We start from the raw sequence: 14812 nt of genomic DNA on the forward strand, positions 1-14812 counted from the left end.
CCCCGTGCATCCCCTTGGGCACACCTGGAAATGTGGTGGGGTGCAAAGTGCTCCCCAGCAAGCTCCTGTGTGTGAGCACTTCTGCTGAACTGTGGCAGAGCCCGCTTCTCAGTGAGGTGCCCCTGACACCTTTGCAGTTCACGTTCCTCATAAGAAACAAAAAACAAAGCCAAACCACCAAGACTCCAAGCCAACGGCAAGGAGTCCCTATCCTCCACCACCTTTAACTGCTTCTGAAGAGCATCCTGCCACAGTCACTGCCCAACGCCTCGACCCTGCCCCATGAGCAGGGAACAAGGAAGGGCTGTAAGCTGCCAGGTGAATCCATGTCAGCGCTCAGAGCCGCTCCGGCACTACAGCACCAACCATGCTGAGACACATGCCTGCCAGCCAGGCACCGGCCAGCTCTGGAGCAGGAGGCAGGGTACACAACCTGCGGGGTGGGGTGCAGCATGGCTCTGGGAGCAGAGGCTCCAGCTGTAGACAAAGTAATCCTTACACACCTCAAGGGCTACCCATGAAGAAAACAGCCTGAAGGGTACTTTAATACTGTCATCTTAACATTTGCAGACTGTTGCCCTCTTGACTTAAGTGTTCCATAAACACAGAAGGGAAAATAACCTTGTCCCCATGACTCCTTCCCCGTGACTCTTTTCTAAATATGTGCTGGCCCTACCGTTAATGGAGACAGATCAATGAGGAGGGAGTTTCTTCTCAGCCCTGGGCACATCCCCATGCTTGTAATTCAGAGGCCTGCTGCAAAACCCACCAGCACAGGCAGCTTCACCAGCACCAGACCAACGGCTGCCGCCTTTGCCACGCTGCTGCTGCGGCTTCTCAGAGAGGTGTTCTACACACACAGTTGTACAGGAGGATTCTGAAGGGCAGGATGGTGACCAAGTATCTTTTCTCAAATCCTGTATTTATTAAACGTCAAAGACTCCAGATGGGCTGGGCTGAATCCAAGCCCCAAGTGTTCTCCAAAACATCTCCATTTCTGAGCTGGTTCAGAGCCAGCCCCATTTCAAGCTGCTGCTGAGTAATGTGGAACCTGGACTTCTTGATAGCAGACAAGGGAAAAATAATCTTTTCTGCTCAATATGTGCAGGATTTGCTTTTTATAGTTTGTTTCTTTAAAAGTTTGGTCCATCTGAAAGACTCATTAGATGCTTTATGTAAATATTTCATAACAAAAGCCCTATGACTATAACAAAGTTCTGACTGCCAGCCTTTGCTGCTCTCTCCCCCTCCTGCTCTAACATACGCTTATCTGAAGAAAGTAACTTATTCTCAATAGCACTGAATGAACAAAGAGGAAAAGAGAGAAAGCAGCAAGGAGTATACCCTGATCACCGGTCGAAGCAAGCACTCCTTGTTCAGGATGGAGACAGTGCTGGAATTAGGCCAGAAGAGAACCCAAAGAATTCAGGAAAAGGTTTTGGAGCCTCTTATGATTGAAAAATCAGACTAGAAGTTGCAGCATGGACTATCTCGTGCCAGCAGCCGAAAGCCAGTATTAAATGGGGAAGTTTCTGAGAGCATGAAGTCAAAATATGGTACAACAATTGTCTACTTTTTAAAAACAACAACAAAAAAGCCAAATCCAGGAGAAAAAACTGAATTTAAACATAGCAATAGAAATCAAATCTGTTTAAATTCAAAACAAACAAGCAAGCCTTACCTTGGTGAACCCTATTTGCTCCTTCCGAAAGTTTTCCAAAGGTTTGATCAGCAAATCACTAGCGTTCTGTACCTACAGAGCAAAGAAAGAAAGAGTTTTATTACAAGACACAGATTAATTTCCTCCTAAAGAGAGGCTGATCACGGCCAGAAGCCAAGAACTCTTAGATTTTAATGTCTCTGACTGCAAACCTGTTCTCTGCCTATAGGTGAAGTCACTTAATCCATCCGTACCCCACTTTTCCCCATCTATAATACACAGAAAACCCCAATCATGGCACACAAGGCTTTGGGGGACATCCTGTAGATGACAGACAGGTTTCCCCCACACTGCCACCTTCCCTGCATGGCAAGCCGTTGCCCTTTGCCTGAAATGCTGTGTTACCCCCATCAACCCCCTGCCAGAGCAGCAGCCCTCTGGGACACCGGTCCCCTCACAGTCCTATCTATGCCAAGGCAGCTTTCGTCCCTGCCAGCTTCTCCAGCTTCAGACTAAAGCTACGATGGACCCTCACAGGCCTGTAACGCCCAGCCCAGCCATGTGGTGTGTCGCTGGCACACTGGAGCAAGCCCCTGCTGAAGCACGGTGTGCGTGGCCCCTGTGCCACAGCTCGGGCAGGACGATGCTGTCAGTGACAGCACCTGCCCCCTACCCCATTTTAAACGAACCACTGTCCGTGTCACACATGTGAAGGACTGAGAGAACTGATGTTCAAAGTACACTGGCTGCTGGGTGAGCCCTCTCCAGAAGCAGCCCCAGGAGACAAGGCTGTTTGTTTATCTCTCCACGAAGCACAAACCAGAACCAAATATATTCTCAAAGCACACTGCAGATGACTACTTACTTGTCAGCTCAGCTGGGTCCCTGCCTGCAGCGAGCTGTCCTGCCTGTTCTGACAGGAGGGAAGGAAGCAGAGGAGACATGTGCTGCAGCTGCCTCCTCTTGGCTGCTGCTGCCAGCTCCTCTGCTCCAGACAACCTGTCATACTCCCCTCTGCCACCAAGGCACACCACTGCACTAGCCCTGCTTTCCACAACAGCATCTGCCCTTGTCTTTAATGTGAAGCTGTGATGGGTAAGATTCTGGAGCAGGATGTGCTCAGTTGCTAGCATCTCCCAGTGACCACAGCAGATGCTCATGCTGGTGAGTACACTGTCAGAAAGTGGCTGCTGCAGTCCTGAAATGAGCTGTTTTCCAATGCTAAAAAATCCGTAAGAGCTCAGCAAGACCATGACGGGCAGGAGCTGCTTCTCAGAGAAGGTGTGATGAAGGCCACAAGCTCACACGAGCAGAAGGCAGGGCTGCAGCAGGCTGGGGCTGGCTGCCCACCATGGCTTTCTCATGGTCTGGCGTTTCTCACCACAAACAGCACTGAGCTTGATGGCTCTAACAACATGTCTCTCAAATAAATTATGAGCTTTCCTTCTCCTGAAATCCAGCCAAGAAGACAAATGACAGCAGGTTATCTGTCATGGCAAAAGAATAACAATGACAGCTAAGGAAAAAGGAAAGCCAGCACGTGTCTTTTCCAGTCCTGTCAGACGTCTGAAAGATGCTTTTCCTGGGACATATTCTGTGCTCCCTCTCCATGAATCCACAAGCAAATGCACCCCAGTTTGTATCACTGGCTCCAACTCCACCTTGACACAGGGAAATGACTTGCCGTCTCTTCCCATCCCCACTTCTACTGCAACAAGCTCTCTCCCATGCTCCAGAGAAGGGGATACAACACTACACTGCCACAGCTGTTTAGTTTTAATTTAAAGCTGATGAACACGGTGACAATGAAACCTCCTGAGTGAGCTACTGTAAAGAACTGGTCCTACAAGTGGAGGGGGGAAAAAAATATCTTTAGAAAAGTTGGAGAGCATCCATGATCCCCAAAACAATTCCTTCGACCCACTTATCCACTGCCAAAGGAGCCATTGTACCTGGGATGTAACTAATAAAGAAATACCCTAATGATTTCGTCTAGCCTCTTATCAGTTTCATCCTGTTCCCTGACTGCCTGTGGACCTGCAGAGCGGCTGGTGGCATCCCACTGGCACAGCCACCCCTGCGGCACTGGCCAAGCCAGCAGCCTGGCACAAGCTCTCATTGCTGCACGAGGCAGAGGGAAGCAGAGCCAAGCAGCACATTCCTGGCATGCTGTAAAAGCTCTCTACCGAACCTAACCTTCGTGTATTTCCTGGAATTAGGAGTGAAACGGGAAGCCAACACTTGCTGTGGAGGGGCAGAGAGCACAATGCAGCAAGGGACTGAAGGCAGCATGTCACCCAACCAGAGCTGTGCTGGCAAGGGCAGGGGCACAGGGGGACCAGCGTGCTTGCACCTGGCAAAAATGGCGCTCAAAATACATCACGCTTCTTATTCTTTAACACTTTGTTTCATCACAAAACCAGCTTGTTACCAGCTCAAACACACCTGGCTCTGCAGAGCAACCTGCTGCAGATGGCAGGATCCTGGGACTGCATGTCTTCCTGGCATGCAGGAGAGGTTTTGGACACTGAGTGGGACAACCTCTTGCCCTCCCTGCCCAGCACCTCCCCTTTGCTGCTCAGGGCCCATGGCCATAGCACTGTGGACCAGTTGTGGTTCAAAGCACAACACTTCCAGGGCTCCCAGCTTCCCTCTGATGGGAAATGTCACACCAACTTATGTGGTGCCATTTGGCCGTGATTTAGGATTTAAACATTGTGACGAGGCAGTAATTACCAGAGCACATTTCAGATCATCTTACCATCATGGACCTCTCCAGCTCTACCTCATGGAGCAGCTCTGCAAACTCCTTAAAGGACTCAGCTGTAAAGAAAAGAAGAGGCTGGTCAGTGGAGCCGTGATGTGGCACTGGCGCACAGGACACACGTTAGGGTACCCAAATCTGGCTGTCCCCCAGAATCGCCAACTAAAGGCTTGCCAAAAAATGGAGAAGAGGAGGCCCCTTTTCACAGAAACTGAGTGAGGCAAGGACATCGGTGAAGGCTGGCCATGAGGAGTACTGATTTATGCACTGGGGAGGTGGGCCTCCCGGCTGGAGCAACGAGGGAGCCAGCGCCCTGGGAAGGGAAGAAAATGTTAATTATCTGTCATTAGGCACTATGCTACAAAGCTGGTAAGGCAGGCAGCAGGGAAGGGGCAAACAGAGGAAAGGGCAGCCTGGGGCAGCAGGGACCGCAACACGACAGGCTCTGCCACAGCGGAGGACTGTGGGCAGGATGGGGCTGCCTGGATGGCTGCCGGCAGTGCCAGAACAGGCCCAGCACCTCTGCCCAAGCTGGAAGAGCTGCAGGTGCTTGCTAGGACCAAGACAAATCTGTCAAATGAAAACAGCCCAGAATGACAAAGATTACATTCAGCTACAAGAAGCACAAAGTCCATGTACCTACAAAGGAGTGGCAGCAGGTGTAGAAATGGTTATAGACATTGACATCACTCCCTAAAACGTTAACAATTAAACAAAAATATCTCATTGATCACCACTTCTTAGAGTCCAACTACAGCAAAAATAACATGAAACCTGTCCTTTAACAAACTGAAACAACAAGGTTTATTTAGCCTGGGAGGAAAAAAAAGACAAGGTAGGAGTGGTGGGGTCTCCCCATGTCACCAAAATCTCGGAATGAAGAACTTATCAACACCAATGTGATATAGATAAGCAGACTCTTCTTTATTGACGGCCGGGTGTGAGAGTGAGTCTCCTCACGATCAACGCACACCAAGCTTCAGAATCATACACCATGTACAGAACTTATTCATACATATTCATTAAATATTCATGCATAATCATAGTATTTCCCAAAAATCATTAACACACCCTCCTCCTATATGCGATTCTGTGCAGTAAAGGTTAGAAAAGTCTAGAAATGGGTCTGGAGTATGATTTGGGTAGGTGGTATATGAGTCAGTGGTTGCGATCTCCCCCTGCCGGAATTACCTTTTACTAAAGTTCACGGTTTCTTGGCAGGTAACTACAAGTTGTTCTAGTCGACTCTCCCCAGTTCCCATTAATTCTATATTCTGACATTTCAATACACTTTCTACATACAGAAGACTAGTCAAATACAAAGAAATCTGTAAAATCCCAAATTTGTTACCTAAGTTTTAAACAATGATTCTAGCCCATTCTTCTGGCCTTGGTACAGGACTGTACAAAGGATCTCATAGCAGCTTTTACTGTGCAACTACAAGTTTCATCAAAATATATTTCTTATCCCTCTATACTCCTATTAAAAATGATTTTATAAAATCAAATAAAGTCAATTAATTCTAACTTACTAGCAAATCTGTAACACCCACACCAAGGGCTATCACCAGGAGGGAACACTCAGTCCTTGTCTCTGCCCATCACAGGAGAACACAGGAAGGGGCTGAATTTGTGGCAGAGGAGAAAACCTCTCTCACCAGAAGAGCACTGAAATGAGCAGCACTGCAGAAGTCTTGGTTCTCCAGAAGGCTGTAAGACAAGGCTGGGCAAGCGTCTGCCTACACATACAGTGTGGCTGTGTGCTGAATGCCTGTGGGGAATAACCTAATTGCCCCACCAAACCTAGGAGCTACCTGGGAGCTGGCTCACAAAGGTTCCCACAGTGCCACTCACCACCTTTGTGCAGTGGGAGCCGCACCCTACTTGGCTCGAAGCTGGGGACTAGTCCAGTGAGCCTCATAAGCACCCTTGCTCTGCCCTGTGTTAAGTACAAAATGGCTTTGTAAAACCTACAGGAGTTCTTGGGCTTGCAGTTCAGACGCTGCACTGGCTGTGAAGCACACGGAAGCACTTCAAAACTGGTAAGCAATTTAAAGACTGTCTGAGAATGATGCAAAGAACCTCAGAAGCGCCTGGCTGACATCACAGCTCTTGAGCAGGATGGCATCCAGAGCTCCAGCATGCCTGGCTTGGCAGGGATAACACACGAAGGAACAAATCAGGCTTATAGCGAGGCATGTACAGTAATAGCTCATACCACAGATAGGGGAAGAGGATGCATTTGTGCTCCACCTGCAAGCTGAGGGCCCTCTCCCCTCATCCACCGCTGGTACCTTAGGAGGAATACCTGTCCTTCTGCTAAAAAACAGCTGTAATGCTGCTGCGCAGCCAGCGAGTACAAACTTCCAGCATTAAGAGGTTTCACTCTGCAGTTGCCGAGACAGACACAGAAAGGAAAAACCACAGCCTCGTGACACAGTGCCTCAGCTGGCATCATCAAAACATAACCTTCTTGATGAGTCAGTAATTTCTGAGTTCTCTATCAGAGCAAGAGCTTCAAAGCCCAGCACATGCAATGTCCTAATAGTTCATTACATTTGACCAAAGGGCTGACATGCTGACTTTCACTGTGGTTACTCAGGACAATGTAAAACCTGAAGTGTGTGCAGACACCAGGAGCCCAAGCCAGGAAAGGAATTATGACAGGGAGAAAGCGCATCCTGCCCTGAACTTACAGGGAAAATGTCAGTGCCTAAAATTTGCGCTAGATGGGTTTTGTTTGGGGTTTTTTTGCTGTACAGGAAGAGCCCATGCACACATTTCCTGTCTGTAGTCACAGAGCACCCACTGGATTTGTCCTTGCACCACAAACATGTGGCTCAGGCTACACCCTGCTGCCAGGCCAGCAGTGTCCAAGAGCACTGGGGTGGACCCATGCTACTGGCCTGGGTCAGCACTTGCAAACCCTTGCAGAACAGAGCAGGCAGGCTGCCTGCAACTGCTGCCTGCCAAGCCACACCTGGGAACCACTTGGGAGTGACTCAGCTGGCCCAGGCCAGAAGCATGCCAGGAACATCAGCTGCTTACAACCAGAAGATTTCAGGTTCCCATGCCTGGGAGGGACAGAACATGCCATCCAATTTCATTGCTCCGTTCATCTCTGAAGGAGCTGCTGATTTGGGTCCCACACGGGTGTCTAAAGGAGGGACCGCAGCCACTGTGTAAGGTGGGTGCGTCTGTAACTATTAACATCTCTGGGGGAAAGCACTGCTCACAACTGACAACATCAATCCAGCGTCTGTCATGACCCACACTTGCAGTGTTCAAAGCCATCACCTGACATGCAGAGGTGTCAGCCTGCCCTCTGCCTACATAAAAAGAAAGAAGTGTACCACCAGTTATATTTACAGATCAAACACCTTCCCTGAAGTATGATAAGAAGTGCTTTTGAATGTTTTGCTTCGTTCCCATAACCTGCACATCAAACAAGCTCCTATGCTCCCACCCAAGTCTCTGGAACCCTTGCAGGAGACAGAAGCTGCTATGGAGATGTCAACACCCTGCTACTGTTGCAGGAATAAGAGAGCCTTGCAAAGCAGCTCAGCCCCAGCAGACACTGCAGGGTTTGGTGTGGGAGGAGGAACACAGCACAGGTTTTTTCACAGGGGAAACCAGGGACCAATCCTTGATGAGGCAAAGCAAATATTCCCCAACAAAAACAGAAGTAGAGAAACACAGTTTCACCACAGTGTTTTACATTTGCTGTGATCTCTTCTTGCTCTCCTCTGCCTGCAATCCCCCTATTATCCTCTGCCACTTCCAGCAGTCTTCCTTGCCTGATGAGTGCCACGGCCCCACCACACTGTCTCACTGCACCGGGCTCTGCTCCCCTCCCACAGCCAGGCAGTGCAAGAGCATAGGATGCCGAGCTTTGTCCCTTCTAGCCAGGAGAAGGGATGCTCCTTTCCTTGGGCAGCTGTTTGCTTCAGATCCCTCTGCTCCCAGAAGGAGCTTTTAAAAGGCAATGTTTTCCCCACCCTTATTCAGATGCATTCAGAAACTCAGCACTTCTCTTGACATTAGATTTGGAGGCTGACTCATTTCCAGCAGGCTTCACCTAGAGACTTTCCATAAAGGAAACCAGATATTGAAGGGCAAGCTACAATCTGCTTTAAATAAAACCCAGAGAACAGGCTTTACTTCCTTCCCCTTTCAATGATGGCCGAGAGACCTGACATCAGCAATATCACACTTGCAGTTGCTCTTCAACAACAGCCTGACAAAAGCACTTTTTCTAGGTGTTCTTTTTCCTATGTTCAGCCCCCAGGAGCAGCCTGGCTAACACCCTGTGCCCCCCACCACGGGCAGCCCCATTCCCTCAGGTTCCCCCAGGGTTTTGTCCCATGGGCCAGGGTCAGACCCTCAGGGCTGTTGTCCCTCCTGCCAGTTGCCCTGCTGCCGCCACCACTGCAGCACCCACATCCCTGCCCTGGCCATGCAACAGCACTAGCTAAGCCAAGAGCAGGATTGATTTGAAAAGCACTGGGTTTAGGACACTTAGGCCATTCAGCTTAGCTCCCTGAGTGCAGCTGGCAGCTGTGTAACCTGCACAGTTGCACCAGGCTGGCAGGGATGTAAAACGGCTTTAGCATTGCTAATCCCGAAACAGATTAGTTTTGGGAAGTAGTACAATGCTCATGCCACAGGCTCCCCTGCCGCAGAGACTGGTGATTATTTTCCACACAACAACACATCCAGCCATTCGTTTTTCCCAGCAGTCTGCCTCGTCCCTTTTTCAGGGCACCACGGGGCAGCTTTGTTTTTGTAAGGCGCTTTCAGCAGAGAGCAAAGGTAGCTTTAGGAGCAGCACCCACCTGGATGGGGAGCTGTGACCAATGCTCAGTGCCACATGAGCTCCCACTCCATCTGCAGCACTGGGAAGTGGGACTTGCTGGGATGCCAGCATCATGTTGACATCCTCCCCAGTGCCTGGCAGCACAGAGCAAGGCTGGAGCTATGGAAAACCTCCACAAATTATCCGCTGAACTGGGAATGTGAAACTCTACCCATGAAAGTACAACTTTGTAAAATATGCAATGGAATAGCTGACTAGCATCTGAGGAACCCGGCTCCAGATGCTGTTTAACAACCATCAGCACAGGCAAACACCTAAAGAAGGAATAGACTTTCTCAATTACTGAAAGTTTGGATGAAAAAGAAGACTTACCAATATTAATCTCATCATCCGTTAGTGTGTCACCAATAAAGTCGAACTGAAATGACTGCAAAGTCTGGGAGAATTTCTGTACTGCCGATGAGTAACCTGGAAAAGAATAGAGCAGTAAGACTGTATATTTTTGCAATTGTTACACAGAAGCAGCAAGTCTTAGAAATTTAGCCTAAATGGAACAAAACCATAGTGAGGCTGTTAGAAAAATCCATATGCATTACGAATTTAAGCACTTCAGAAGAGGTTGCAATGTTAATATCCCTTAGAGGCTGCAGAGAGCATTTGTTTTGTTTTCTTTTTCTTTCTCAGTGTTGTTGAAAATGCTTCTGCAATACTAATGATGCACCAAATCGTACAAACAGCCGATCAATAGCCTCATGTCCTGCTACGTACAAAAAGAGACACTGACACGTTTCCTCTGCAGGAAAACATGCAGCTTCACATGCAGCATTCACCAGCACTGCAGGAACGTTTTCAGAGAAGTAGATATCCCCGGTGCCACACATGCATCTGCACAGCTCCTCAGAGCACAGAGGCTGTCAGACAGGCTTGTCACTGTTCAGAGTAAATTTTTTCATTATACGGGAGGAAAATCTGTAGACTCAGAAGATAAACGTGGGGAAGATGACAGGATTCAAAATAACTGCTCCTCTTTAGGGGGTCACAGACACAAACAGGCCCTTGGGGGGCTCAAGCTATGCTCGTCAGAGAATCTGCAGATGGCCCAGGGACCTGCTCCTGTCTCGCTGGTGAAGAAACGCTCACTCTTGAAGCAAAGACACTTCCTGATGGCGGTTGTAGCTCAGCCCAAATTATTTTTGGACTTCCCACAGAATTTTCTAGCCAAAAGGATCCTTTGTGTCTTTGTGCCCTGTGCGGCTGCTTCACAGCTTCATCAGTGGCTTCGTTGTTGTGAAGGCGTCTGCTGACACTGGCAGAGGAGCTGCCGCTGGGACGGGGCAGTGACAATGCAGCAGACCCCAATGCCAAAATCACCCATATGGTGACAGCTGCAACAGCCACAGGTAACACTTTACTGCACAAGAAACCAAGTCCTTTTCCCACTGGCAGAGCACAAGAGCACAATGTATTTGATAGCCTCACACCAACCACATCTTCCTGCACAGTTACGTGCTTTTTGGGGGCGTTAGTCTTTCTCCAACAGCAAATACCTGAGATACAAACAGAAGGAGGCTGAACTTGCTTAACCTTAGGGAATAGAGTGTAGACAATAAAACAAAAGTAAAGGAATAATTTTATACTTTGATTTGCATTGCTATTTTCCCTAATTTTGGACTACAGCTATAGGCACAGTCCCAGGCTGGATTCCTTTGGGGGGATCCACTGGAGACAGCACTTTCTGAAATTCAGGAAACTGCAAAAGTGTAGCAGACAGCACAGCACAGGCATTAATGTGCAACCAGCTCACAGTCCCCTGCTTTGCCAAACCAGGGGAAAGAGCAACTCTGTGTACATGGGTGCTTTTTTTTAATTTGTCTGTTTGTCTAAAAAAATTAAGACACGCACCATCATTTTCGGCATGAGTTGTTAAAATCTAGGTGGAAAGTAATGGCCAAAAATGAGATCTGAACTAGTGAGGAACTGTGTCTGCACAGTACAGCCTACCCCCTGCATTTCTAGCCTGAGAAAAATGGTGATTCTGGGTATATTTTTGTTAATTCTTTTCCGTTGCAGACTCAGTGACAGAAGAACTTATGACCATGGTGGCAAACATGGAGTTTTCTAAAACACTGCTACGGAGGGGAGAGAAGAATTGGACAACACTGAATTGGGCATTGGGAAAAAAAATCAAGTGGCCTGTGCAGGATCCCGACAGGTCCCCAGACTGCTCTGCTTCCCCTGTCCCTAGGTCAGGAGCAGTCGAGGGCCCCTGAGCAAGCATGGCATGCGGGGACAGCCAGGTCCCTGGCCTGGGGAGAAGCACAGCCTCAGAGTGCACAGTCCCCCTTTTCCCCTCAAAAGCCTCGTTTAGCAGTTTCCTCTGATGGGTCAGACCTTTGTTCCTGAATGGGCAGATTCAGGCCTGAATGTCGCTATTTACCCACAGCTGCTGGGGGGCTGAGAGTGTGTAAATGGGTGAACTCCAGCACAGAATGATGTCATTGACTTGATGGAAAACCTCAGCAAATAATTCACTCTCAGTCCCCTCAGCATTCGCTTCAGGCTTGGCCAGAGGCTCTCATTCAGCTGTCGCTCAGGGGAATCTGTTCATCCCTCTGCAAACCCTCATCATCTTCCCTGGATGCTGCTGATGGCCCCCATCTAGCCCCTCCTCGCTCCTTGGCTATGTTGATTAGTGGGTGAACTTCAATCACTCCATTTGAACACCCACCGAACCCAGCGCCAAGTCCCTGAGCAGCACGTCCAAAAGCCAGCGGTACCCAAGGCTCATCGCATCCCACCCTCCCACACCCCCAGCCAGCATCTGTCTGTCCCCTCCATGTGTGCTGGCTGCGGGGGTGGTGAGGAGGCACCAGCCAGCTCTGGCTGTGTGCATCCCTGTGAGCCAGGAGCATGGCTGCACACACAAATCCCACTCACAGCGCCTGGCAGGGACAGAGGGTTTGCACGCACCGTTTTTCCGTCGTGTGTGTCAGCACAGCATTTAGCCCCAGCATCAGAGAAACGGTCCTTGGCAAGCTGCTTGCCTTTTGCTTTTATAGTAACAGGGAGTAGGGCAAAGGTTCGAAAAATCCAAACACAATCTATTTTAACCAGAAAAAAAGAAACAGTATAGCTGATTTAAGGTACATTTTCCTTTGAAAATTTTGACTGGCCAGAAAGTTTAGCTGCTAATTGTCTAGCAGAAGGAAATCCAAGTGGACATGCTATAAGCCGCATCTCACATTAGCTACATAGTGGGGAAAAAAAAAATAATAATGAGCGCCCCTTAATTACTCCAGTGCTGTTTGGGTTTGCCTGGGACAAGGAATTCTTTTTATTCCGGGGAGCCATACTCATCCTCACCTTCAGCAGTCGGATATAGGAAACCCCAGCTGCCAGCAGCGATCATGTGCATTTCACCCTGCTGCGCTGCCCAGAGCTAATGGTGGCTGAAGGTGGATGGCCATCCCTGCTGTCCCACACCGAGGTGACAGCCACCCTGGGGTGGCCAGGGAAGCCACCTGGCACTGTGCAGACCCCACCACAGAAAAAAAAAAAAAACCTGTGGAAGATGTAGGGTTAGGAAAGGAGAGGACAAGCCAGAGGGAGAGCCAGTGCTGCGAACGCCTGGCGTGGCTCCTGAGGAGCGCTTAATGGAAACCAGACTCCTACAGACCAACGTGACTCGTCCCTGTACACGTACAGAGTCTTGGCTGAACACCAGCTTCTAACAAATCCTATATATATACATACATGCAGGACAGGCAGCATCAGATACTGCTATGGTATTATGGGTGGTGTTATAATGATGGGGTGTTTATTGGGAAATTTATGTAGGGACCACTCTGGCAGCTGACCCCGCCACAGTGGTGCGGCTGGCAGCAGCTGCCGAGGGAACCCAAGATGCTGACGCCAGGGTCTGTGTCCCCGCAGGGCCCAGCAGCCAGGACAGCACCAGGGCCTGGTGCAGAGCATCGCCACATGCTGCTCAGAGACACTCATCAAGAAACTGCCCCTTCCCTCGGTGGCACTTGGCCTGCGTCACTGTGACACCAGGGGATGGGCCAGGACAGCGGTGGCTGGGGAGAAAGGGATGAGCCATGGCCACAGGAAAGCAATGTGACAGCTGGAAGGGGCCACCAAGGTCAGCAGCTGGAGCTGGGCAGGAAGAGATCAGCTGTGTGGAAAAACAGGGCTAAATCTCCACACTGGGACAGATAAGCCCTTATTCTCCCTTGTTTTAATAGCCACTCAGAAATCTTTTCCCTCCCAATACAAACACATGGCTGTAAAATGCCCCCTCCTTTGCACACCCAAAGCCTGGCAGGAGGGAGAGGGTCCAGGCTGGAGAGAGGCAGCTGCAGGGTTGCCCCGCTCACACAGCACCAGGAATGCATGTGCAGAGCCAGACTGTCACTGAAGGAATAACACTGTGCTTCCAAGGCAGGGATATCACCTCAAACGGCATGCAAAGCCTCAGCACTGCCCGGCAGCCCTAAAGGACCCTGCCTGCTCTTGGTACAGCTCAGCCTGTTTCTGTGGAAACGCACCAAAATGAATTTGACCAGGAATCCTCTAGGACTCTTCTTCCTTACAGCATTCATTAAGCAATGCCAACTTTCACAATTTGCAGTTACAATAATTTACTCTTCTAGTAAAAATAAACTCCCATCTCTCTGCACAGAATAACCCCAGCCAAGCTGTGCCTGGCAGGAGGGAGGGAAGGAGTGCCAGCTACAGCCACGCTAGTCTTAGGAGGTACACAAAGAACTTTGCGGTTGTATTTATGTATATATAAACACACCTCTAGAGACTGCAGCTATTGAGGATGTGCCCCACAGACTGCTCATGAGAACCCCTGCTAGGTTTTTGCTTTCAACCTTTCACAGCAACCATCAGTAACCAAAGACCACAAACAAAAAAATGTTGCTATCTTTGCAAAAGCCACGGGCCTCTGAAAAACCACCGATTACAACCAGAAGCCCTAAACCAGGTTGTGGTTCCGCTTCCCCCCCACACACGCAATGCTTAGAATTTAAAACAGAAGAAAACCATTGCCACAGGACAGATCCCACAAGGGGCTGCAGCCCCACACACCACCTCATGCTGCCATGGGGACAAACGGGCATGGCTGGAGAATGAGGCACGGTGGTGCCGCTTGAAGGTGTGCGATGTTCAAGATGTCACAGATGCACATCTTTAGTTAGCTTTACACTCCTCAGAGAAGGGCCCCACTTCTCCAAGTTTCTGTCTGTGTGATTGCAATGGTCCTTTCTTGCCAAGAGAGGAAAGCACATCCCTGAGTATGTGGAAATAGAAGTACCAGTGACAACACACTGGTGACAGTGATGGGGACTACCAGGATCTCTGTGCACCAGAAAATGGGGGCCACGCTTGGACTGTCTCATTTAAAACCAGAGGGACAAATGTGATGTTGGATGCAAGAGAGATGCAGAGGGAGCAGTGTGATTTTTAGAAATAAACTAAAAAAAAAAAAAAAACCAAAAAAACCACAGCAAAAAACCTCCTCCTGTGTGGAAGAGCGGTTGCAGAGTATACACTTCACACCTGC

The 14812-nt window shown here is 49.3% G+C and overlaps 1 protein-coding gene across 3 annotated transcripts in view; it reads right to left on the reverse strand.

The window, feature by feature from the left end:
• OPHN1 (oligophrenin 1) overlaps positions 1–14812 on the reverse strand; it is a 67784-nt gene that overhangs the window by 37420 nt on the left and 15552 nt on the right. For all 3 annotated transcript variants that reach the window (XM_080366241.1, XM_080366240.1, XM_080366242.1), the window contains exons 2-4: positions 9613–9708; positions 4422–4483; positions 1682–1753 (exon numbers count right to left, since the gene is read on the reverse strand). In XM_080366241.1, coding sequence (XP_080222367.1) covers positions 1682–1753; positions 4422–4483; positions 9613–9708 — 230 coding nt within the window. The remainder of the gene's footprint in view (positions 1–1681; positions 1754–4421; positions 4484–9612; positions 9709–14812) is intronic.

Source organism: Falco punctatus (assembly GCF_963210335.1).
Source record: "Falco punctatus genome assembly, chromosome: 15".
NCBI lineage: Eukaryota > Metazoa > Chordata > Aves > Falconiformes > Falconidae > Falco > Falco punctatus.